This window comes from Eptesicus fuscus, chromosome 2, assembly GCF_027574615.1.
Source record: "Eptesicus fuscus isolate TK198812 chromosome 2, DD_ASM_mEF_20220401, whole genome shotgun sequence".
Lineage (NCBI taxonomy): Eukaryota > Metazoa > Chordata > Mammalia > Chiroptera > Vespertilionidae > Eptesicus > Eptesicus fuscus.
The window spans coordinates 92,408,981-92,433,941 of NC_072474.1; the positions used below are offsets into that span (position 1 = coordinate 92,408,981).

General features: G+C 44.4%; 1 protein-coding gene across 1 annotated transcript in view; it reads left to right on the top strand.

Moving 5' to 3' along the window:
* APBB2 (amyloid beta precursor protein binding family B member 2) overlaps positions 1-24,961 on the top strand; it is a 339,921-nt gene that overhangs the window by 212,420 nt on the left and 102,540 nt on the right. Inside the window, exon 7 of the mRNA XM_054729387.1 lies at positions 21,762-21,970. Within this exon, the coding sequence (XP_054585362.1) occupies positions 21,762-21,970 (209 nt within the window). The remainder of the gene's footprint in view (positions 1-21,761; positions 21,971-24,961) is intronic.

Genomic DNA, 24,961 nt, shown 5'->3' on the forward strand with positions numbered 1-24,961 from the left:
AGGGAGGGGAGGGGAGGGAAAGGGGAGGGGAGGGGAGGAAAGGAAAGGGGAGGGGAGGGGAGGGGAGGGGAGGGGAGGGGAGGGGAGGGAAGATGTTCTCCCATGCAGAGAGGGAAGGGGAGGGGAGGGAAGAGGAGGGGAGGGAAAAAGCCTTATATTTACCAGAGAGGAAAAACACCCTCTTATGTTCAATAGCTGGGGCCTGCAAATTAAATTGATATTAAAGCAGACTAGCAAGAGAAAACAGATTGAATTACATACTTAATGCCTCCTCCAGAGCTCCCTGGAGAAGGCTGTTAGAATTTGGAGCTTATATACCATCTCAACGGGATGGAGATGGGCAAAGTAGCACTTTGGGGAGAACAAACAACATTTTTTCAGAAGGGAGAAAGGGCATTTATGGGAAAACCAATTATTTGGGGGAATATAACTAGGGTTTTAGGAGAGTAGGTGGGAGCTAGGATAGTTTGGTGACCGTCTATTTGGGTGTGGACTTCTCGTCTCCCAGGAGAGGGTTTATGATGGCTGAGTTCTTTGGGGAGGCTCTGCTTTTGGGCAGATTAGAGATTTCAGAAACTCAAATGCTTTCAGTGCAGAGTTATTTCTGTGCCACAGTGGCTTATTTTAGACCCTTTCATTTTACTATTTAGGAATTTCTCAAAATTAGTGGGTGGCTTAGAATACATGAAATTGGACAGATTAACTGCATTAGGGAAGTTTGCTATTTGAAAGGATGTTTACATGAATCCTTTAGCATGGAACCATGCTAGAACAAAATAGTCTGTAATTTATCTATTTTATAACTCCGGATTGAACTTATGGGAGTTTTGTGTTTTTTTCCTGAGAGCACTCTTGTTCAGTTTTAGGGATTGAAACCAAATATCTTTCTGTTTTTTTTGGTTACCGTTCTCATAAAGTGATTGGTTCATAAGAAAATGCGCTGAAGCTAAGTTAAAGCTTTAATGTGAATATGAAATGATCTATTTTGCACTGTACCCTCTTCACATCTAAGTCAGTGGTTTAGCTGTAGACCAACAATTTTGGGGAATACCTTCACTCATTTTAATGTTAAAGCAAAATACCAGCCACCTGCTGTCAGATTAAGAACCAAAAGGTATCAAAGGAACAGTTGTTGGATACTTACTTTCCTGGCTCTTCAAACATTTTCTGGTATTAAATTAGGGGTGTTAACTCCTTAGCGCCTCCAAAGTACCGTTACTAAAAAGAAACCAGGTCTCCTTTGATGCCCATATAAGGAAAACACTTCCAGGAAAAACATTGCAGAATCCCTGAGCAGCTATGCTGTCTAGTAGCCTCGGGATGGGGGAACGCAGAGAGAATGAAAAGCAGCTGACTTCACTATTTTCCCACAGCAAGTTTCTGCCATTTCTGCGCGATGTAGAATTTATCCTTAGAGAGTCTCACTCCAGTTACTGCGTCCTTTATCGGAACGAGTGGAGAATTTAGTTTTTATACTTGCCAATAGTACAAAATGCCTCCTCAGCTTAAGAATCATTGAGAGAAGAAAGAAACCAAAAAAAATAAGAGAAGGCAGGTCGCAAGGCCACGGATCTGTTTCTCTGTATATGCGGTTTGATTTTTGGATTAAAATTTTTCCTGCCTTCTAGAGGTTGCGTCACCTAAGGAAGAATTATGCTGACATCCCCCATCCCCAGGGTTGGGTTTTGCTGGAGCTTGTCAGTCAATAGAAATATGCTGAGCACTAAGAAGACATTTCGTAGCCTTGATGTAGGAATTATTTTCATAAAAGCTGGCTTGCATGTTCACCCATGCTAAGAATGCCTAAGGTTGCAAGTATGTATGAGGAAAATTACTTGCCCTCTGAGACATAAACTATAAATAAACGGCACAGTCAGAAGAGACTGGTGAGTTATGGAACCATAGAGGATTCTTGGACTCATGGGGCAAATGTATGTTTACTGTCTGCGAAAGAGGAAGGTCTCCAGTGTTTGACAGGGACATCCTTCATTAGTGCTGGACATAAGGGGGTGGTTTGCCTGGGACTGGGAAGCTTCCCAGGATGTAGGACTTTCATTGCTAAAACCAGGGAAGTCCCGGGAAAACCAGGGCAGTTCATTACCCTGGGTAGAGGCCTTGCTCATCGCAGGACATGGAGCATCCCTGGCCCTCACTCAACGGTGGTACCCCAAACACCCCCATATATTTCCAGATGCCCCCTAGAGGTAGAAACTGTCCCTGGCGAGTCTCGCCTAGGGTGTTGGAGCCCCTGGTTGGGGCAAAGGTTGGCAAGACCATGGCTGAAGTGAGGTGGGTGCAAAGGCTATCTTCCCTCTTCCAACAAACAAACACCCAAATGCACAAAGGAAAGGAGAAGGGAGAGAGGTGGTGACGCTAATAAATACTCCATTGCATGGGGTTGGGGGTGGGGGGTGAGGAAATTGATTCTGTGTATAAACATTTAGTCACGTTCTCATTCATTTGTGGATCTTATTCACAAGTAATTACCGATTTTCACAGAATTTTCAAAGTAATGTATATAGTCATGCAGGATGTCCACACGTAGAATATCTGGGTGGGTGGGAGAGATAATGGACCTCCATCCCACTCCCCACCCGTCTCCTTTGAAGCAGAGAGTCAGTTCGCAGTGATGGTGCATCCTTCAGATGGGATGAGGCAGGAGATAGATGGGCAGCCGGCCTCTGACTTAGGAAGACTTAAGGTAATATCAGATCGTGTGAGGGCAGACTGTGTTTTGGAAAAATCCCTAATTACAAGGCTGGTGTGTAGGACTAACATGTGTATTATTATTATCTGTAAGGAATATAGATGCTAAGCTCAGTTTTATTGATTAGGAAAGCCCAGTCTGGTTCTGTAATTTAAGGGAGTTTAAATAGATTATACTGGGTAACCTTGGGTTGAAACACATATCCTTTACATTTCAAAATTGGTCAATGTATTCTTTATGTAACCTGATCGATCCTCATCTTCTCCTGGTAAACATAAGCTTGTTCACAGAGATACAGCTGGAAGTCATGTTGTCATGGCAACAGTTACAGGCTGGGAGGAAGGACTCTTTCAAATGGCCAGTGACTGGTTTTTAATCACTGATTTATAGCGATAGCAAAATTAAATAGCAGTGTCGATCTTGTAATTATATGTTAATCTGGTTCTGTGTTTTCACTTCTATTATTGGCACATAATTTGAGAACATGCGTTATGAGACATAATTTTTACACTGATACGCCCAACTCCATCTCATCTATTTTCTACCTTGTTAATAATAATATTCACAAAACATATGGATTTTCCTGCTCAGAACTTTCGGTAGCATTTTGTTGCTGTACAATGAACTCTGAACTCATGGGTGCGGTTGGGAAGCCCTGTGAGAAGTGGCTTCCACCTCCCGTTCAACTTTCTCTCAAGGGCATTGTCGCAGACCCCACACTTGTGCAATCCTTGATTCCAGACTTCATAAGCTGAGGGGGAGGGTGTCTCACTAAAAACTGTAACACTGCCGAAACCGGTTTGGCTCAATGGATAGAGCGTCGGTCTGCGGACTGAAAGGTCCCAGGTTCGATTCCGGTCAAGGGCATGTACATTGGCTGCAGGCACATCCCTGGTAGGAGGTGTGCAGGAGGCAGCTGGTCGATGATTCTCTCTCATCGATGTTTCTAGCTCTCTATCCCTTTCCCTTCCTCTCTGTAAAAAATCAATAAAATATATTTTAAAAAAAGACAAACAAACAAACAAACAAAACTGTAACACTGCCCGAACCGGTTTGGCTCAGTAGATAGAGCATCGGGCTGTGGACTCAAGGGTCCCAGGTTCGATTCCAGTCAGGGGCATGTACCTTGGTTGCGGGCACATCCCCAGTAGGAGGGGTGCAGGAGGCAGCTGATCAATGTTTCTCTCTCATCGATGTTTCTAACTCTCTCCCTCTCCCTTCCTCTCTGTAAAAAAAATCAATAAAATATATTTTTAAAAAAAGAAAAAAAGAAAGAAAACGGTAACACTAAGTAGAAAATCAGCCTAAGTAATTTGTCTCTAAAGCGAGGTGGTAGGACAAGGAGGAACAGGTTAATTTTTAAAATGGGTGCTTGGGAAAAGTTTCGTGGAGGAAGCAACCCTTGAAGGATGACCAAGTTTTGGTTTGGAGGAAGGTAGAGAAGGAGATTCCAGCTGAGGGAACAGCATAAGCACAGGCACATGGCTGCTAAAATGCGCAGTATGTTGTGAGACCAGCGAGTGTTTGTCTGGATTGGACAGGGCAGAGTGCAGGAGATGTTGGAGGGAGTGGACACCGTTGATGAGGGCATTGGCCACACTGCCATGCTAAGGGAAGTCCATTTATTTTGTACGGGAAGAGGAGTGAGAAGTGGTTGAAACGGATGTTCTCTGGGAATTACTAGTTGGGGTATGATTAGAGGGAGCAGTGTTGTCACAATAACTGATTATGAACCATTTTCAAATCCAGGCGAGGTTCTTGAGAGCTTGGACTGACACCCTGCTGTGGAGGTTGGAAAGCAAGGCGTGCGTATGCGGGCTGTACTGTTCTCAATTCCGTTCCTGAAACTTGATTTTGTATGTTGACCAACATGCACTTACAAGCACATGCTCTGGTGGGGAACTGCCTGCCTGAACCCCAGCTCTAGCTCTGGGACCATGAGTCACTTTCTCTATGCCTCATCTATAAAATGGGGGCAAGATAACACCAACCTTAAAAGGTTCTAGTAAGGAGAAAATGAATCAATAAGTGTGAAGTGCTTCGAACAGTGCTTGGCACATGATAAACTTCTCAGTGAACATCCATGTTGATGCTGATGTTGATGAAATCTGGAAACATTGCTGAGTGTAGGGCACTTTTTTATAATGTTCTTAAGCAATCATAAGAAAGTAAGTTATCTGACTCTATTCCTCGCCAAACATCTTCGTCTGCCCCTCTAGGAACTCTCACATAATTAATTTGATGGACAGCTGTTGACCATCCATCTTGTGCCAGGCATTGTACTCAGTGCTAGAGTTTCAAATATGAAAATGCAAGGTTTTTGCCATAAAAGAACACAATTGGCCCATATAAAAGAGTGTAGAGAAAATAGACCATAGGTGGCAAAGGACCACATAAGAAAGAGAGCGAGACAATGAGAGTGTAAGTGTGTTGCGGGGGTCAGGAGGGAAGGGTGAGGATTACTGAATACCATGTAATTTCTAAATTGTTAATGCTAAGGTCATTTTGATTTTAAAATCTTTTTTTTTATTATTTTAAAAGCACCCTGTGGATGTTCAAATCATATTTGTGTATCTTATATTGATCAATTATATCAGATTTTTCCCAACTAAATTTTATTATTTTAAATCTTAGCTTCAGAATGAGGTATAGTAGACAATTTCTTTTCATTTTAGTCTGGTTTCAAGGACTGGGCTTCAATGTCGGAAGAGTGGCACTAATCCTAAGTAAGTTTTTAAATGAGAGAAATGGAAGGTCGTGAATGCTTCAGAATTGTTGGCAAATCCTGACCTAAAATGTTAATATTTAATCCTGAACTGCTTTTATATCTTTCCAGTCAGGGGATCACATTATGTTTATCACAACCTCCCACTTTGGGGTTCCAAATAAATTTTTCAAAAAGGATCCCTCTTTTACCCCTGGCTCACTGGAAGCCTCTAGACCAGTGCTGGCCATTAGAAATACAGCGTGAGCCACATATGTAATACCCCAAACAGTCTAATAGCCTCATTCAATAAGTAAAAGCAAACAGGTGAAATTGATTTTAATCATGCATTTTATTTAACCCAATATATCTGCAATATCATTTTGATATATAGTCCAAATAAAATTATTAATAAAATATTTTCTGTTCTCTTTATTGTACTAAGTTTTCCAAATCCAGTGTGTGTGTCACGCTGATGACACATCACTGTGTGGACTGGCCACATTTCATGTGCTCAGTAGCCGGTGTGACTAATGGCTACCATAGAAGAACTTAGGGCTTGTAAGAGCCTTGGCCAGTTCAGTAACCTAAACAATGGCTATTATCTTTGTTCAAAAATGTACTTGCAATGTGCACTGTTGTTTTGTGTGTGTGTGTGTGTGTACTTACTTAAAGGGTTCCCCCCCCTGCACTGTGTTTTAAAGATCTACCCATAAGGCCGTGTGTACATCTAATGCATTGTTTCTCATTGCTGCCTGGTGTTCCATGGTGTGAATCCAGCACACTTTCCTTCGTAGAATGATGGGTTCCCACAGTGCCTCCATTTCTCCCGTACCCCCACAGGGAACACTGTGGCATATGTGCTCTAGCGGAACTGCGTGAGAAAGTGTGTGGAATACTAGCATATACTTAGTGTTGCTGGGTCATAGAGTATATATATATGTACCAGTTTTGGAAAAAAATTATTGACCTTATTTTTATTGATGGCTATACTTTGATATAACCTTGTTCAGTGAAAAACAAGCATTGCAATTGTTTGTTAAATCAGATCCCTTTGACTACTAGTGTGAATCCAGTTGGGGCTTATTTTTTTCAGGAGTAGCTTAACGAAATCTCATAGACATGATTCTCAAACAGGCCCAATGGCCATGAAAGGGGTCAAGCTTTCCCAGGGTGACCAGTTCGGATCTGGGCCAAGTGCAAGTGTAGCCTTCCTTCACAATAAGAAAATATGCAATTCTCCCACTATTCAGAGAGCATACTATATTTTTTTAAATAAATTTGTCATCAAAGCAGAAAGTGGAAGAAAAAAATTATTACCCTTACGAAAATAATCCATGGAAAATTTACACTGAAAATACACCCTTGCTTTTAAAAGTAATTTATACTGTTTATTTCTCCAAAGGGAATTTTTTAGAAAAAAAATCACAGTGTTTTCTTTCACGCAGCTCCTTTCCGCTCCTGGCTCCAAAGTTAGGTACTTCCCACGAAAGAGAGGGGTGTGTGCTCTCAGTTCATTCATCAAAGCTCGTCTGTGACATAAGACACACAAAGTTTGTTTCTCCAAGGAAGGAAGCACAAACAGCTGTCTAGGGTGAAGTTCTCCACACAGCCATCCACTGTTCTGTCTGCAACAAGGCGGACTCTGACACAGCATCTGATGCATTGGCTTCCAAAGAATGTTCCTCTGTACCCACTTCTGAGATCTAAGGACCATTTGTGCGTGCTGAGAGAGTCTTCTCTCAGAGGCTTCGAGGGTGTAGTAATTTCTTTCAGAGAGGAAAAAATGGGGAGAGTTGAGGAGGAAGATGCTTAGAAATAGCAGAATTCAAGAATAGACCATCATTTACAAATGGACACCACCTACCGATAGATCCAGAAAGAAGGAAATGGAGTTCACCCAGAACAAAAATGGTTGCTCGAATCAGTTTTCACAAGTGAGAGGCTTAGACTGAGATGAGGAGGGGAAAAAAACACACAAAAAAACCCAAACCTATTTCTGTAGCATAATAAATTTGGAATCCTTCCGAGACACCCTGCAGATAAGAGCATTTTTCTAGTAGGAAATTATAGCTTATTGGCTGGAATTCGAGGCCTAGAGGGTTAAGCCAGTACCTTTGTGGGTGAATAAAAACTAACAAACAATGATTCTAGTTCCTTTTCTGATTCCATAGCAAAGTAGAACTCGCCAGGCAGGCTAATTAGTGATACATGCCCACACCCCCATTTTCCCTTTTTTTCTTTCCTTCCTCCTTTCTCTTCATTGGGATCCTCTTTCCCATAGATTTCATCTGTGTGGGTGTTATCTAGGTGGCCTCTGTAGTTTCAGAGAATGAAATATGAAAAAGGGAACCCCTCCCACATTGCACACCTGCTGTGTATGAGACATGTATGTGGTACTTTGGTTGATTAAATAAAACAAAGAACCAGCCTAGTCTTTTCTTTAGGGAACTTAAGATGTGTTTAATTTGTGATGAATAGTATCTCTAACTTTTTCTGAACATTTTGCTATTGGGGGACCCACAATTTAAAGACCAAATAGTTCCATACCAAATTAGTACAGAAAGGGAGTCCTTCTGAACTTTAAGCACTAATTTATTGTTTGAGATTTTGAGAATAACTCTTTTATTTACTTGTCCTTTTCTGGAATTTTGGCTCACTTATCTAATATTGTCTTATGCTGGATTCTATTTTGAGAAGCATTAGGGGGAAAAAAAGATACTTTCTACACGTGTCTCCCTGGCAGATGGGATCCACAAATACCCCTGCCTCTTTCCTGCCAGTGCCCCCAGCATCTTTGAAAATTTCAGGGCTCTGCATATCACTCTTCTAATGGTGGAAGGAAAAGCCAAACTATTGCACAGGTGTGCCGCAGCTAATCGGTTTTGCCGTTTTGTTTTCCCTGGGAAATCTTTGCTTTTCTCTTCTGACCTAGAGTTGGAGGGGTTGGGGGAGGAGGCTGGTGTAGATCTAAGAACTAAAACATGTGAATCAAATGAGTGGCTGGACATTGCATGTGGTTGGCTGAATCCTGATACTTCTTGAAGTTTGTGAACATTTAAGCCCAGCACTGAATTTGGTATTTTTGACGAGAGTTGGAGGTGACGTTAGGATGCTTGAATTGGTGGGTGATGGGAAGTGAATGAATGATGACCGATGACGTTATGTTCCAACAATGTGCTGTTTTAGAAAAGAGTGTTGCAGAATTTGGGAGCCAGGAGCCTGGGTTTTTAAAAACTATGTAATTTAAGTGCCTATAGTTTGAGATTGAATATGGGTTTGCAAAACTAATTTGATAGAAGCTGTTTCTTTCCTAGGTACTAGGTCTGGAATTCCGTTTTCTGCCGTTAGATGGATGAGTTAGGATCAACTCCAACTGCTAGTAATACAGGACTGTAAAATCCCAGTGGTGGATTACAACAGAAATTGATTTTCCTTTCACATGGAAGCCTAGCAGTAGCAGCCCACTCATGCTGGCTCTGTTTCACAAATACCTCAGGAATCCAAATTCCTTGACCATACTGCTCCACCATCCCTAGAGTATAGCCTGTGTCCTCATGGTCCAAGGTGGCATGTCTATTCCAAACAGCAAGAAAAAATGTTTTCCAGCTATTTTATAAGGAAGGCTCTGAGAAACTGCCATATAATTCTATACTTAACACCCCAATGTTTGGAATGTTACCTACATGGCTACACCTAGCTGCAAGGGAGGCTGGGAAATGTATTCTTACTCGGGGTGGCCATTTGTTCAATCAGAAGTCTTTATTGCTTTGGAAGAAGACACTGAATATTGATTAACACCTTGCATTGTCTGCTACAGGTACCTTATCAGGCTTTTCATAAATTAAAGGAAAAGCACAGAATGGTTTGCCTAGTTAACTTTATTATTTTTTAAAAATTGTTTACATTTAATTCCCTGTTGTTCATATGATTACCATTTAGAACAAGATTTACGAAGTAAGACCATCGGATGCAATGTGGAATTTCCGTATCAGTTATTGCCCTTGTATCACCGGTGCTGTTTCCCACATGCCGAGTTCCTCTTAGATTTTGTACTTAGAAAAAGTTTCTTTCTTGATAAACTTCTTTTATCAGACAACTAAAACTTTGTACATTTTTAGAGCAAGAAATTAAATTTCTTCTCAACTCCCTGTTCTCATTATTTTATTAGTTGAAATATATGTGTTTTATGTAAGTAGCTTCAAACTCTTTTTAAAATTCAGGTAGAGAATAAATATCTCAGAGGAGTAATAAAAAACAGCTTTTACTGTCATTCCTTTAAGTGTGTTTTTAAAGTTAATTTCAGAAAAACATTCTTCTCTGAACTCCTCCACCCCATCCATAGTTTAAAGTCCTATATTACATCAAATATTGCAAACTTGTTCACTAAACACTCTGGCAGATTGAACAATTTACTTCAGTGCTGCTGTTTTTTTAAGGGCATTTAACCTTTAAAAACACACTTAACAAAGAGAACGTTTCATGAACAAAAATACAGAGGTTTCTCCACAGTCAACGATTACCAGTTTCCTAGCCTTGATCAAGTTATTTAACGTTGCTGAAATCTGTTTCCTCACCTGTAAAATGGGGATGTTATCTCCTCTATCTGTGTCGTAAGGTTTTGTGGGATCCCGTGCGGTTGGATTGGTTACAGCATTTGGAAAGTCCTGTAGGGGCCAGCAGTGCATGCTCTTGTTCTTACATTAGAAACAAAATGTATGCATTTTAACCTGTGGGAGCATAGTTCTGTGTGCTCCCACATAAAGATTTTGATTCTAAGAAAGAATGCACCCACTTCAGCTTTTTAATACGTTGAGGAAAGGCCAAATGGTCATTTGTCATTGAACAGTCTGCTTCCTAGATTCTCAATAATCACCTTTTGTTCTAATATTTAATGTCGCTGGGAAGTCAGGTCCTGGCACACCACCGTTTAAAATAATAATGACCTTGAAATTGGTCCAGGCAACCTTGGAAAGCTTCCACCTTGTCATCATTGCAGCCTGAGGAGGGACACAGCTCTAAGAGAAAAGTGTATTGAAGACCCTGACAAAATAATGGAAAAGAACATTGGCTCTATTTAATGTACTTTTAAACCAGTCTACCTTGAAAGAGTGTGGTGCCAGCAGTGATTTTATCTAATTGTATGGAAGCCAAAGAAAGATTTCTGCTTATGATGGTGGTATTTTGTCTTCTCTCTTCTAACTGCTCACTGTGAAATGATAATCAAATGGCAAAGTTGTGTGGTTGGGTTGACCAAGGGTATGGCAGCTGGACACATTCTCTGAATGATGTTGTGCAGTAACACTTTGCTCAATTTTCTTCTTTTTTAAAAAATATATTTTTATTTATTTCAGAGAGGAAGGAAGTAGGAAGAGAGGTAGAAACATCAGTGATGTGAGAGAATCATTGATCAGCTGCCTCCTGCATGTCCCCTACAAGGAATCAAGCCCACAACCCTGACTGGGAATCAAACCATGATCTCCTAGTTCATAGGTCGATGCTCAACCACTGAGCCACGTCAGCCACTGGGCCACGCCGGCCGGTCATCTTTGCTCAGTTTTCATAGATAGATCTTCCTAGAACACTGTAGTGAGGAGTAGGCACTAAATTCCCAAACTTAAAAGCAAAGAATATTAGGCCTGATTTGTTGATCTTCCTGATTAGTCCCATCTGGTATTGCGTGGCTGCCATTCAATAGGTACGTGGTATAGTCAGACAACTGGCAGTAAAATTAATAAACCTGCCTAGCAATTTTACACAAATATGTTGTGATCTTTACTTTTTAAAGTTATTTAAATATTGATGATTTCAAGAGCATCCTCATCTGCACCCGTTCTCCATTCATTATCATGGATTAGATTTTTGGATTTCAGACATTTGTTGGTTTCGTCACAAATTTTTCCCAGCGCTTCTTAGAAAAACAAAAGTGAGGTTATCGAAATGGTCTGTAGCTTCCTTAAAATGAAATATAAATCTCCACTCGTGCTTTATGTTTTTATTTTTAACTTTTTTTTTTTTTTTGAGGGGGAGGCCCTTAAGCCTGTGGCTTCTCAGCGGTGGCTGTAAATTAGGCCACTTTGTCCTTGGTGCGTCCTCTACAAGGAAGTAGTGTTCTCAGATACTTCATGTCCTCGTACGATTTTAATGTCTTCTTGTATCACTTGTAGGGAAATGCGCGTCTTATTAAGTATTTCGGTGTTTAGAATAAGACCTTCTGATGATATTACAATATCTATAGCCAGGCCATAAGATTCACCTCAATTATATGTATGTATAGGGATGGCTCGATGGATATTGACGAATACCAGTGTTCCCTCTGAATAATTTTCAGCTGCTTACCTCTTGTGCCATTTGGTTTTTAAGTTAAGTGTCTTTGCAGAGTCCCCCTGACTCCGGCGTCGTGTTTCGATTTTGGATAACAGCCTGTGAACAGAGGCACGTCTTCCTTTTCATCTTCCACCAACATCGGGTCCGTTCCTCTATACAGACCTTCCCGGGGCTGTGAGCTAGAGCAGAAGCAGTCTCAGAGGACGGATGTCTTAAATAATACAGCACACCCAACAAGCTATTTTGTTTGGACTTCATTTCGGCTGCTTTCATGGCTCAACTACATGACATAAAGCAGCCCCGTGCCGATTAAAAGAGGTGCCACGTACACACCAGCATGTGTTCTGCATGGTCAGGGCAGTGCCAGAGTTATCGTCCGGTTTTCTTGGTCTAAATAAAAACGGCCTTTTTAGTAGAAACACCTTTGGCAAGCTCTGAGACGTCTTCCGTTTTTAAAATGAATTGCACAGTGGTTGGTTGAGACCGTTTCAAAAACGTTGTGTCCCCGCAGCCACGTTTGAATGAAGCCAATCGCCGTCATAATAACTCAGATTTACTGAGTGAGTCCCGTGTGCCGGGCTCTGTGCAGGGGCCCTTGGTTCTGCGTCAGTCCCCTGCGGGCGGCGTTGTCAGCAGCTCTGTGATGCGCGGAGCAGCCGGGCCATCACACATTGGGCCGTTGGTCTGAGGTCACACAGCGAGCCAGTGTTGGGGCTCGGCTTCAAGGCTGTCGGCTGGCTCCAGAGCTCCTGTCTGCGATAGTCAAATGGCCCTGAAGCTTAAAATGGAATAGGGTAAGCTCAGCAAAGACTGTGTCTCCAGTGAGTTCCCTAGTAAATGAAGAAATTCTGTGCTGGCCTTATGCCAGAATACTTGATAAAAGGATACAAAGTATGCAGTGTTGCCAGGCCCAAATGTAAGGCCCATTTAAATAATGAGTCCTTAGAATATTTACTCCAAAATCTTTAACAGAAAAATCCTCAGCTACAAATAGCGCCCTATTTGAAGGACACTCAGATATCTTAATTTTTTTTTTAAAGAAAGATATGGGGAAATGTGTTAGGAAATTCTCACTCCCAAAACCGTTAGGAGTTTTATTGTAACTGTTAAAAGAATGCTACCCCAGGAAAGCTCAGTTGAGTACAGCGTGAGTTTTTCCTAAGGCTGGGAGAGAGATTTCAGGCTCTCAGTGATGCCTTGCAAATACGTATCATGAAGTACAGGAGGCCCCGAAACTGTTTGTGGCAGGCTGGTGGGTCAGGATTCTAAACACTTTGGGGCTCATTCTCTTGTTCCCATAGTCCTTGGGTTTGCCAGTCCCTTTGGCTGAGGACAGTCTTGCATCAATTCTAAGCAGTCTGTGTGCTGCTTGGAACCCTGAGCAAATACATAATTAACGATCTAGACCTAGAGTCTGCGCTCTGTGCTGCTGTCTTCAAAGGCTGGTAATGAAGCTGGAGGAAATAAAAGTCTTGTTCGCAGTAATCTGAAGTTCTGAGTCAAGTAAAAATAAAGGAACTAAAAAGAGGGAGGGATGAAGAGAGGGAGGGAGGAAGAGAGGGAGGGGAAGAGGGGGGAGAGAGAGAGAAGAGAGAGGCAAAGGAAGCAGACCACCGGATGATCAGAAAAAGAGTTTTAAAGCCAAATTCAAATGGTTTGGATTAGAGTATCTGGATCCCTCAGGAATAACATTGCTTAAAAGAGTAGCAGCAGCTGCAACTAAGACTTTGGAAGAGACGGTCTTTTCTTCTCCAAGAATGGGAGCATCGTGCAAATTACCCTTCTGATTTTGAAGACACCGATCACACAAGACCTTCAAGAGTTTTCCTTTGCACAGAGAGTGAATTCTTAGCCCGGGTGGCCTTACCGATGACTTTCCCATTATAATGACATGACAAGCTCTTTCCTGCCACATGGTCTTTGCACTGGCTGTTCCCTCTGCTGGGAATGCTGTTTTCTTGTCTGTTCCCCAAGGCTCACCCCTTCTAGTTGATTCCTCATAGACCTTCCCACACACCCCCGTCCAAATAGGCCACCCCGTCCCCAGGCACAATTGATCACATTTCCTAATTTGCCTTTTACTCATTACCATGTTCACAGCTTCTAGAACAGTGCTTGGCATTTATAGGAGGCCCTCAATACAAAAGAATGAATGAATGATTGAATGAATGAATGATTGAATACATATTCACATGCTTTCCTTTATGGAGCCAGTAGTTCGATGGAGTTTGCTGGGAAGGAATGATTACCTTTTCTGTTTTTCCAGGCCAGTGGTTCTTGAAAGTGTGGTTCTGAAACCCGTAGCATGAAATCTGTAGCACCAGGGAGCTGTTAGAACTGCAAATCCTCAGACCCACTGAGTCGGAAACGCTGGGGTGGCACCCAGTGGCCTCCGCTCTAGCAGGTTCTCCGGGTGACTCTGCTGCTTGAGAACCATGGCCCCGGGTCCCTGACGCCTGGCCTGGGTCTATCTGATGACCTCTGTATCTCCAGGCCTAAAGCAATGCCTGGCACAGAGCAGATAGGAAATGGTTGCTGAATGAATCACTCCATCTCCTCTTCCTCCCCACTCCCTCCCCATGCCCTGCACACCCAAGGCGTTGAGGAAGGGAGTGCGTGCCATCTGAGGACCCGAGGGAAACGTCTGCAGACCTGGCCAAATTCAGAATCCCGGCTCACCCATTCCTCCTGCCTGTGGCCTCCAGGAGGCGAGGAATTTTCCAGCTGCTGCTGGTAGATGCTAATTTGTTTTCATTTGACCCTTGGATTCCTGCAAGTGAGCCCAGGGGAGAGGGTGATTAGAAGCTGGTTTGCCTCACACACAGGCCCCTGCAAAGACACGGGTGGAGCCAGGCCAGTGGCACAGGCGCCAGAGGTGGCTGCAGGGGCTGGTCTTGCTGCTCACAGATGGGCTCCTTGTTCCCACATCAAGCAGGGCTTTTGGCCCAAGAGGCTCCCAGCAGGAGAGGGACTTTCTGGGGCTCTCAGCCTTGCTATTTTTACACGCTGACTTCCAGGCCCTGCTTCCTGTTCCCTCAGGAAGGAACAAAACTACGAACAATGAAGGACCACAGAGCCACATTGAAAGGGCACCTCCTGAGTTCCGCTCCTCGTCCCTCATCCACCTGTCAGCCTGTGACTTCACCTTACCGTTAAGCAGCTTACGGGCAAGATCCTCGGGACAGTTAGGATGGCCTTTGCAGCTGCCTTAGAAGGGAGTGTGATCCCAAGGCCTCTGATGGGTGAGCCCAGATGTGTGGGCAGCTGGAGCAGCTGTCCCGATTCACTGGAGGCAGATTAGGGAGGGAGGCCCAGAAAGGAAGTGCCTGGGGAAAGCCTGCATTGGAAGTGCCCTCATCGGACTTGAGTGGTGCAGGGGCCAGTCTCCTGGAGTAAATCTTGGTGCCATCACTTACTAGCCTTCTGACCTTGGTCGGGGCAGCAGGCTGGGCTCATGGCCTCAGCATTGCAGCCATTGTGATATTTTTCTGTTGTTTCTCCCCCTGTTTATTCATTCACCTTCTCACTTCCCCCCCGAGCTGTCCATACTGATTTTTCTCGGGTCTTTTAAAAAGTGAAGTCCAGCTACCATTTCCTTTCCATGGCATCAGCTCCTTGCTTTTTCTTCAGCAGAACCTAAGTAATTTTCTGGGAATCAAAAGGAGTTGGAACTTTCTCCTCTGATAACCTGGTATTTGCAGACTTTCCTGTTTTGATGCAGCCCGCGTGCCCTCCTGCATGCCCTCTCCACTGTGGTGTCTGTTTGAGGGCAGCCACTTAAGCTGCTCTGCAGTATTTTTGAACAATCTTATGACAGAAGCAGTTTCTTGGTGTTTAGATGCCTTGGCCCCACTGTTCTCTTGCCTTGGCTGTGGTTTCTAGCTTTATTGTAAGCAATAAAATTCTTTAAAACAACTGACCCCTGTTTGCAAGGAAAATAATACATACAAGACCAATATGTAAAACTGAGAGCCCTCACAGAGAAAAATGGTGCTGTTATGTTTGAAAGGTTCTGGAAGGATCTGGAATTCCACCTCCCTGCACCACTGTCTTCCTCCCCAATTTGATAACAATTGAAAACCACTGGCCCATTAAGTAAGGTCCAAGGCACTTATTTAAATATATGCATCATTTTATGTAGGAAAAAAACTACAAAACAAATTTGGGCTATGAAGACGAAACACAATCCTATATAATAAAAGCCTAATATGCTAAGTGTCCAGTCGTGTGGTCATCCGTTCAACCAATCAATGTGTAATATGCTAATGATATGCTAAGGCTGTTCAACTGCTCGCTATGACATGAAGTGACCACCAGGGGGCAGAAGCTCCAACTGGTAGGTTATCTTGCTGCTGGGGTCCGGCAGATCGGAACTGAGCAAGATGGGCTGGACATGCCCTGGAGTCCTCCTGCAGTCCCTCCCCAGCTGGCCAACCTCCCGCATCCCTCCCTGGCCCTGATTGTTCACTGGTGGGGGTCCCTCTGCCTGGCCTGCATCCTCTTGCAATCCAGGACCCCTCGGGGGATGTCAGAGAGCAAGTTTGGGCCCAATCCTGCAGGCCAGGCTGGGGGACCCCACTGGTGCACGAATTCGTGCACTGGGCCTCTAGTGAAGTATAAATAGGGCCGTGGTGCCCCAGAAGACATGTTTTTTGTTTTTCCTTGCTGAATATATTGATTAAAAAAAAAAAAGAAACAGCCCAGCTGGCGTGGCTTAGTGGTTGAGCATCGACCTATGAACTAGGAGGTCACAGTTCGATTCCCAGTCAGGGCACATGCCTGGGTTTCGGGCTTGATCCCCAGTGTGGGTTGTTCAGGAAGCAGCCTATCAATGATTCTCTCTCATCATTGATGTTTCTGTCTCTTCCTCTTCTTCCCTCTCTGAAATCAATAAGAATATATTTAAAAAGAAAGAAAGAAACAAAATCTCAGCTCAAAGTCTCTTGACTTCCAGCCCAGAATTCTTCCCAAAATTTCCTTCTGCATTTTTTTTATACATAAGAATATTCATGTGCACCATCCAGAGAAGTAGACATCACTCTAACCAGAAGCTAGCATCCCTGTGGGTTGGGGAGTTGCTCCCTTTAGTGAACTTGCACAGAACTCATTTCCTCAGAATCCCTCTTTTGCTAAGTGCCAAGTTCCAAATCCCCACTACTCAAGGACTTCATTCATTCATTTCTCCCTTCTTTTTTTTTTTTTTTTTAATATATTTTATTGATTTTTTACAGAGAGGAAAGGAGAGGGACAGAGAGCTAGAAACATCAATGAGAGAGAAACATCGACCAGCTGCCTCCTGCCCACCCCCTACCGGGGATGTGCCCGCAACCAATGTACATGCCCTTGACCGGAATCGAACCCGGGACCTTTCAGTCCGCAGACCGACGCTCTGTCCACTGAGCCAAACCGGTTTGGGCCATTTCTCCCTTCTTTATTCCTTCTTCTTCCCATCCATTCATTTATGTATCCATCCGTTTATCCATTCACCATCCATCCAACTCAATGTTAGTGAACACCTGCTGTGCTAGTCCTTGAGAATATAATGGCAAATGAGACCGGCATGAGGTCTGCTTGCCCTCATAGGGCTTACAGCCCCTTACTGCCAGTGTGGGATGATGTGGAAGGGATTCTGTAAGTGGTTCTAGAACTATTAATAATACTGTGGATGTGCCCACCTTACTTTCTCCATCATCATCATTTCACCATCATTAATTTTTACCAACAGAATCACTCCCCCCCCCCTTTTTTTATTCCAATAGAATCTCAGCAGAAACTCAGAGTATAAAACAAATATAAGTGGGTGGGTCTGGTTAAAGACAGAACAGCCCAATTAGTTCCTGCCCTGCAACCCACAATTCCTTTCATTTTGCCCTTGAGGTACCTCCTCACACAGCCAAACCTGAAGACCACTGACCTTGGTCTCTGTCCTTGGTCTGACATCTATATATATAAAAGGTTAATGTGCACAGTGTCCCCTCAGGAGTTCGACCGGGAGACCGGGAGTTCGATCACTCGCTATGACATGTGCTGACCACCAGGGGGTGGCACGGAATGAAGGAAGGCCCCGGCCGGCAGCTGGAAGGCCCCGATCGGCCCTGATTGCCGGCCAGGCCTAGAGACCCTACCTGTGCACAAATTTTGTGCACTGGGCCTCTAGTAATTTCATATTGTGCTAGTGCTCTGTGTATAGCTATTCTCCAGCTATGCTAATGCCCCAGCTGTAGAGGAAGCTAGGACAAATGTGTAAACGCAGGCCCACAGACCTCAGAAACTCCAGAAGTGGTAACTGGTAGCCTCTTTATATCCTTTCAGTTTCTAGCCCCAGAGCTTGTCTTGGAGCCACTGGAATGGGACAGGGGACACCCCTGAGCGTTTTTTTCCACGTTCCCCAGACCCATGTATTTACCTGTCCTGTCTCAGTTGAGATGCTGAAAACAATGTAACTGCAGAAACAACCTCCTAAAACCAACACAGGACAAAGGAGTTTATGCACATGTTTGTTTGGACTTTGGGTAACTTGAAATTATTTAATCATGCTTAATTTCCTGCAGGGGGAGGGTAAGTTCCATCATAATTTGAGACAAGTGGCAGTTTTGCCTCTGGCAAATTTAAATGAGAAAGTGAATGCTGGGATCCAAACAGCCTCATGAATGTACATCTGTGCCCATAGTCTTAATCAGCCTCTTTGTTTCGCTTCTTTCTTTCCTGTGGTGGTTGTAGCAGCCTTCCCTCCGCCGGCCCACGTGATGCAGTGACATTTGCACAGAGCAAGGCCCACAGGCTTTCTCATTTGCATTGCACTCCAGCCTTTTCTGAATGGCCACCAAGAAAAGGACCTGATCCTTAGAATAAAGTGATCCCCAGATTCAGAGCTCAAGTTTCTTAAGTTTTTCTACCCACCTGCAGTGATGGGCTGTCTGTGATTCCTCCATTCTGCCTCTGCCTCTATGAATTTCTTATTCTGTTCCTCTTTCCTCTCCTGCCTTCTCTGGCACTTTAATCCATTTCAGATTCAACTCAAAAAAAAAAAAGGTCAAGAAAGAGATTTTCAAAAAGCAAATATAGCTATTTAGTAAACTTATAAAATATTCACATAGGCCAGGGAATGGCTGATTAATTTTATTAACCACCTCCCCTGCAGTGTTTAAAAATTATTTCTTGAATTTGAACGCCTTTGGACTTTGCACATGCTTGCCAGTTTGCCACAGTCCCCACCATTCTCTGTCATATTTCACACCCACCCGACTTTATATATGTACTAGAGGCCCTATGCATGAAATTCGTGCAAGGGGCTCAGCATTCACAGCCATGGCGGCTTGCTTCGGCCCTAGCAGCCCTGGCTTCGTCTGGAAGGTTGTCTGGAAGGACGTCGGAAGGTCATTTGGCTGTCCATTATAATTAGCATATTACGCTTTTATTATTATAGATATTACTAGCCTGGTTTTACAGTCGGCCTGGTCCCTTCCTGAATACCAAGGCTTTCCCAGGTGGTCTTCCTTGAGAATCTTCTTTGTGCAATTTAGAGTTCTAGAATTTTATAAAAAGCATTGCTACTGTGCATATATTTATATCAAATGGGAGGAGTTATTAAAAGGTGGAAATACAGTCAGTATTCATTTATAGAAAGTGGTTAAAAGAAGATACGAGTTGTATTCATTGCTGGGAATGTTATAGGATATCAGGCAGTAAATTTTACTAATAATTTATAAATGGATTCAATAGATTTTGTGCATAACCTTGTAAGTTTCACTTAGGTAGTTAAGTCTGGATAATGGAGCTAGTTAAGCCTGAAACATCACAGGAGGCAATAATGACAAAACTGAAGCTGCCCTACTTTGGGCACATCATGAGAAGTCAGGGTTCTTTAGGAAAGACAATAATGCTGGAAAAATAGAAGGCAGCAGGAAAAGAGGAAGTCCAAATGTGGAGTGACTTCATGAAAGAAGTCATAGGTCTGGGTCTACAGGAGCTGAGCAGGGCTGTTGAGGACAGGACACCGTGGCCATCACTCAGTCATAGGGCCACCAGGAGTCAGAGCTGACTCAACGGCACCTAACCACAAATAGAGTCTTAATTTGATCATAGGATTCTGGAGGTGTTGGATAACTTGACAGTGAGTGGGTCCTTTATATAAATACTAGAGGCCCAGTGCACAAAATCCATGCACGGGTGCGGTCCCTAGGCCTGGCCAGCATTCAAAGCACAAGCATCTGGCATGGAAAGGCAGGTCCCAGCTGACCTCTGGGCCCCCCATGTGTCCCCCTCTGCCTGAGTCATGGTGCCCAAGTCCCCACGCGGAGATGCAATAAGTGCGGCCAGACGCTGTAGGCCAGGGTGCAGTGTGGGCCTCTGGGCTGCCCACCAGTGCCACACAGAAGCCAGGTGGGCAGTGCACTCTCTCCCAGCTGGCCTCGCAGACCGGCTCCTGTGTGAACCCACGGGGAGCCCGACCGGCCCCTGCAGTCCCAGTGGCTGTGGCCTGGCTCACTCGGAAGAGGCCGCATGGCTGTGGGGAGGCCTCCTCACGAGGCCTGGCACCTAAGTGTGGGGACTTCCTTGGCGCACGAGCCCTGGTTTCCCAGGGGAGGGTGCAGGAGGAGAGAGAGCGAGCTTGGCGGACACCCCGAATTCTCACTGCACCTCCGTCGCAGCCCCTGCCCGGGCCATGTGGGAGGTTGGCCACCGCACCCCACCCCCACCCCCCAGTTCCCCATCTCAGCCCAGGGCCCAGCCCCGATCGGGCAAGCAGGGCCTGCCGGCCGCTGGTTGCCATCTGCAGGGCGATCAGTGGGGTGATTGGGCCCCTGCTCACACCTACCTTGGCCTGGTGCCGCCTGCTCACATGCTCCACCATCCTGCTGCGGTCCCGCTCTCATCAGGGCCAGCGGCGCCGCCACTGCTGCCCGCTGCCAGTGCCATGTCGCTGACGCCCACCATGTTCCATGCCTCCCCCTTGTGGTCAGCACACATCATAGCGAGTAGTCGAACTCCTGGTCAAACAATTTGCATATTAGGCTTTTATTATATAGTACTAGTGGCCTGGTGCATGAACTCGTGCACATTGAAAGGAAATTAATTAGAAGAAATATTTTATTATCGTTATTCGCCCTTTTGCCAACCAAATTCACGATCGACAATGACAAATGGATACACATGCATACGATTAGCGCCATCAAGAGCTTTATATGTATTGCGCATGCGCGAGTCAACTTTGCCTTTTGTAGATTTAGAATTAACTTGCTTAATTAGACCTGCTTTCTGATGTAGCTAAACTTTTTTCAGCCCAGTGAAGCATCCCAACTTGTCTTTCAAGTAATTGTCAGCAACACAGCAGTAAATATCAGCACCAAGTGGGTTATTGTTGTAGATCACGCAGGGAGAACACAGGGTAAAATGTTTAACTGCAGCAGTGTTTGACTATATTCTGCGCAGTGAGCAAACCTGAAGTCATTTTCAAGGTCCACCATGTCTTCTTTTCAGTTGGGTCAAGTTTCTAAATGTTCTAAGTCTCCATTTTCCAGCAAATGAAAAGAAAATAGGATTCCACCGAGGCTCCTATCTACCTACTCCAGGACTTCTGTGAGGATCAAATGAAATGAGGCACGGGCATTTGGTTAAAGTGTAAATGTTTCCACCTGGCTATAAAGCAAGTTGTGTTCCTGGGCTGAAGAAACTGCAAGGAGGCTAGTCACTAGGGAGAGGAAGTCGGGCGTTGCTGCGTGACGTCATTACCCGGACAGTCGGACACTTAGCATATTAGCCTTTTATATATATACTAGTAGATTCTCAAACATCATCCTTCCTTTCCAGTTCCTCCCTTGTTTTATTCCATATCACCCCTTTACCATGCTCTGTATCCGTTGGATGGCTGTGGTTCTTCTCACTTGGGCTCTGGACACGTCTGTCTATGGAATTCTCCTGACTGTTGGTACTAAACTTGGAAGACTGTAATTTGTTTCCTCTTTTAACAAAACCCTCTCTCTCTCTCTCTCTCTCTCTTTTTTTTTTTTTTCCATTTCCCAGCAGATGTATGGAGTGATCACTCATTTCAGACTGACCCGGATCTGCCTCCTGGCTGGAAAAGAGTCAACGACATCGCTGGGACCTATTACTGGCACATACCAACAGGAACGACGCAGTGGGAGCGCCCTGTCTCCGTCCCAGCGGATCTTCAGGGATCTAGGAAAGGCTCGCTTAGTTCTGTAACGCCATCTCCCACCCCAGAGAGCGAGGTAAAACGGAGTCTCTTTGTAACGGCTTAGTAGAGTGGATGTAACTGGTGATTTCTCTTTACACTCATTGCTTCTGCCCCAACAGGTCATCCAGGTAAGCTTTTTGATTATCGTGCATGTTGCATTTGAAACCTGAGTAATGCTACCTCTTGGTAAATAGTGTTAATACCATCTTTCAGGGATGTTTTCATTTTTTAATGGCTTTTGATCTCTTGAAACACTGTTTTAGGTACACCAAGTAAGAGGGGCTGATTAATGAGAAGTGGTTAAGATTCCCCAGGGCTCCCAGAGGCAATATTTTACTCTGTAGGTGTCATTGCGTGGTGCTGACTCCATAAAATATTTACACACAGAAGAACGTCTCTTGGCCAGACGTCTTATAATTACTGCATATCTTATTATCCTTGGGTTCATTGGATTGCATGGAGAGGATGTCTGTAAGAATAACCCTTGAGAGCCCTTAAATGCTTAATTTCTATTTTAAAAACAGGATCTGTTTATTTAGCAGAAGTGACGTGATTTTAGAAATAATGAGCAGCATAAATTTTTGCTGTCCCTGAGGAAGAAATCGGAATGTTTAAACAAAGAATTGAGGCATTAAAAAAAAATTCCATTGTGGTATTTATTAATATAAAGAGTCCTGCAGAGAACCTCTGTGAATCCTGCTAATGAAATAGTCAAGAGAATTACATTTGGAAAAGGTCACAATTATATCATGGCTTTTTTTTTTTTTATGTAAGAAAAGTGATTTGATCACCGACACCATGACATTTTTGCTTTTCTCTGACCACAATCTTGTTTTTTTAAACAACCCATTTTCTTTTACTTTGGGGACATGGATGACATTTGAACTGCATCTCTTACCTGCAAAGCTCCTCTATATATTTGCAACTATTATCACCCTTCCTGCAGGAAAAGGAAAGAGATCTTGTTTTCTACATCTTCGATTATTTGCTTGCTCTTCTCTGGGGGGCAGTAAAACCTACCTTCCCACCACATCCTGCTGTTACTGAGCCACGTAGGATTTTGTTGTTTATCACCGGGCGATTTTGATAACATTTCATTGAAGCATCATGTGCCTGCTCCCTGAGCAAATTCCACTCTGTCAATTATTCATCTTGTGTTAGGTGCACCGGGGGAGAAAGATGAACGAACACAGCCCTGATGCTCACAGAGCGTGGCAGTGGCCTCCCAGAATCTGAGCCAGTTCTCACTGAGGCACGGATATCCTCTCTCTTCCTTACCCACACACCTTTGCTCTTGGCGTCTCTGTTAGAGTCTTTCTCCATTCCAAGGCTTCGTTCCCCTAATGCGACCCTTCAGCCATCTCCACCAATGAGAAGGGCCCTACAGCCAGAGAATGCCAGGGTGGGAAGGGGCCGTTTGACACCAGTGTCCATACATCGGAGACAGGGAAACTGAGGCACAGAGAGGTCAGTGACCAGCGGCAATACTGGGCGTAGAACTTGGACTTCCTAAATCCTCCTGAATTACAGGCCCGAGTGCTTCTCACTCCTCTTCCTTGGCTTTGGGGGTTCAGCCTGCTCTGCTTTCACTTGGACCCAGAGGGGAGGAGATTAGAGTATCTTTGGGTTCCCATTTGTGTTCAGTGACTCTCTTGTCCTCTGTATGTGGGAGAAATGAAGTCCTTCTAAAGCTCACCTCCTGGGGCCAGGGTGTGGGGATGGTGGTGTCCAGGAGGGCACCCCACGGTTTCTGTGTCTCGGATTTTTATTTCTTCAGTGACTATAGTAGACTTTCATTCCTTGTTTTGGGAAGAATGCAGCACAGGTGGGCAGCTGGCCCGGGGGCCAGTGTCAGGTAGCGAGTCCATCTCTAACCCCTGAGCCTTTTTCTGATGCCCAGTTGTGCCTATTCTTCCCCCTCTTCATGCCTGCTTCCTTCTTCCCATCTACAGGTTGGGGGTCCCTTCCCCTGGCCCTCCCTCCCCCATCCTAGAGTACAGGGTTTCCCTCACACCCCCATTGCTCAGCCTCTGCTGCTATTTATGACTTACTGTGGCTTTCAGGATATTTCATGGATGTCATTTCATTTGTTCCTTCAAGACTCTTCATGTGGCAGGGAAGACCGCCATCATGTTCCCTATTTAAGAAAAGACGTAGCTGAGGCTCACTTACTGGAGTAAGCAGGCAGCTGGTGTTGGGGTGGGCATTCATCCGGTCCTCTGGCCCCAGGGCCTGTGCTCTGCCCAGGACTGAGTGGATTTCCTCCTCCCTGTTGGTTCCATTCCTCTCTTCTGTTGCTAACGCCATTGTTCTTGACAAAGTCTCATCCTTCCAAGGAACTTTGCTAATGGATGTGTAGTTTTTGAAGTTTCAGAGGGAGAGTGACTCCTATCCAGCACTTTGATAGGCCAATGGGATAAGGTGTTCTTCAGATGAACCTTTCCGTTGTTTGCTTCATGCATGTTTTTCCTGTACATAAGGCCACCCATTAAGTCAAAGAACCAAGCAGACTTAAAAGCCAATAAGTTAAAAGGAGACATATGTAATACTTTAAACAATAAAGAATTAAAAAAACAAATAAAATAAAAGCCAATGAATTACAATCACAGGGGCAAAAGTAGAGAGAACAAGTGGGGTACTGGGGGAAAGACCCAGCTGTCAGGTACCCAGGGCGTGCAGATGCTGCAACGGATATTAAATCAGAGGCAATGAGGGTGATTGCGTGTTTACAGGGCCAGGCTCATGCCTTATCACCTCAGTCCTCATAAAACCCTGTGCACCTGGCACCAGACTTGTCACTCTCGTTTCCCATTTGACCACACTGAGACACAGAGAGTGGAAGGAGCTTGTTCAGGATCACGCACCTGACCCCCGGTAGAGTCGAGCTTGAATGAAGGTCCCCCTCGTCCCAAGCCTCACTATACTGTATGTGAGGGTCTTGGAGAGCCTGGAATCTCTTCACCTCCCCCAGACGAGGGCTGTGTCATATGCAGAACCTTCCAGAAAATGACTTCTCTTGATAACA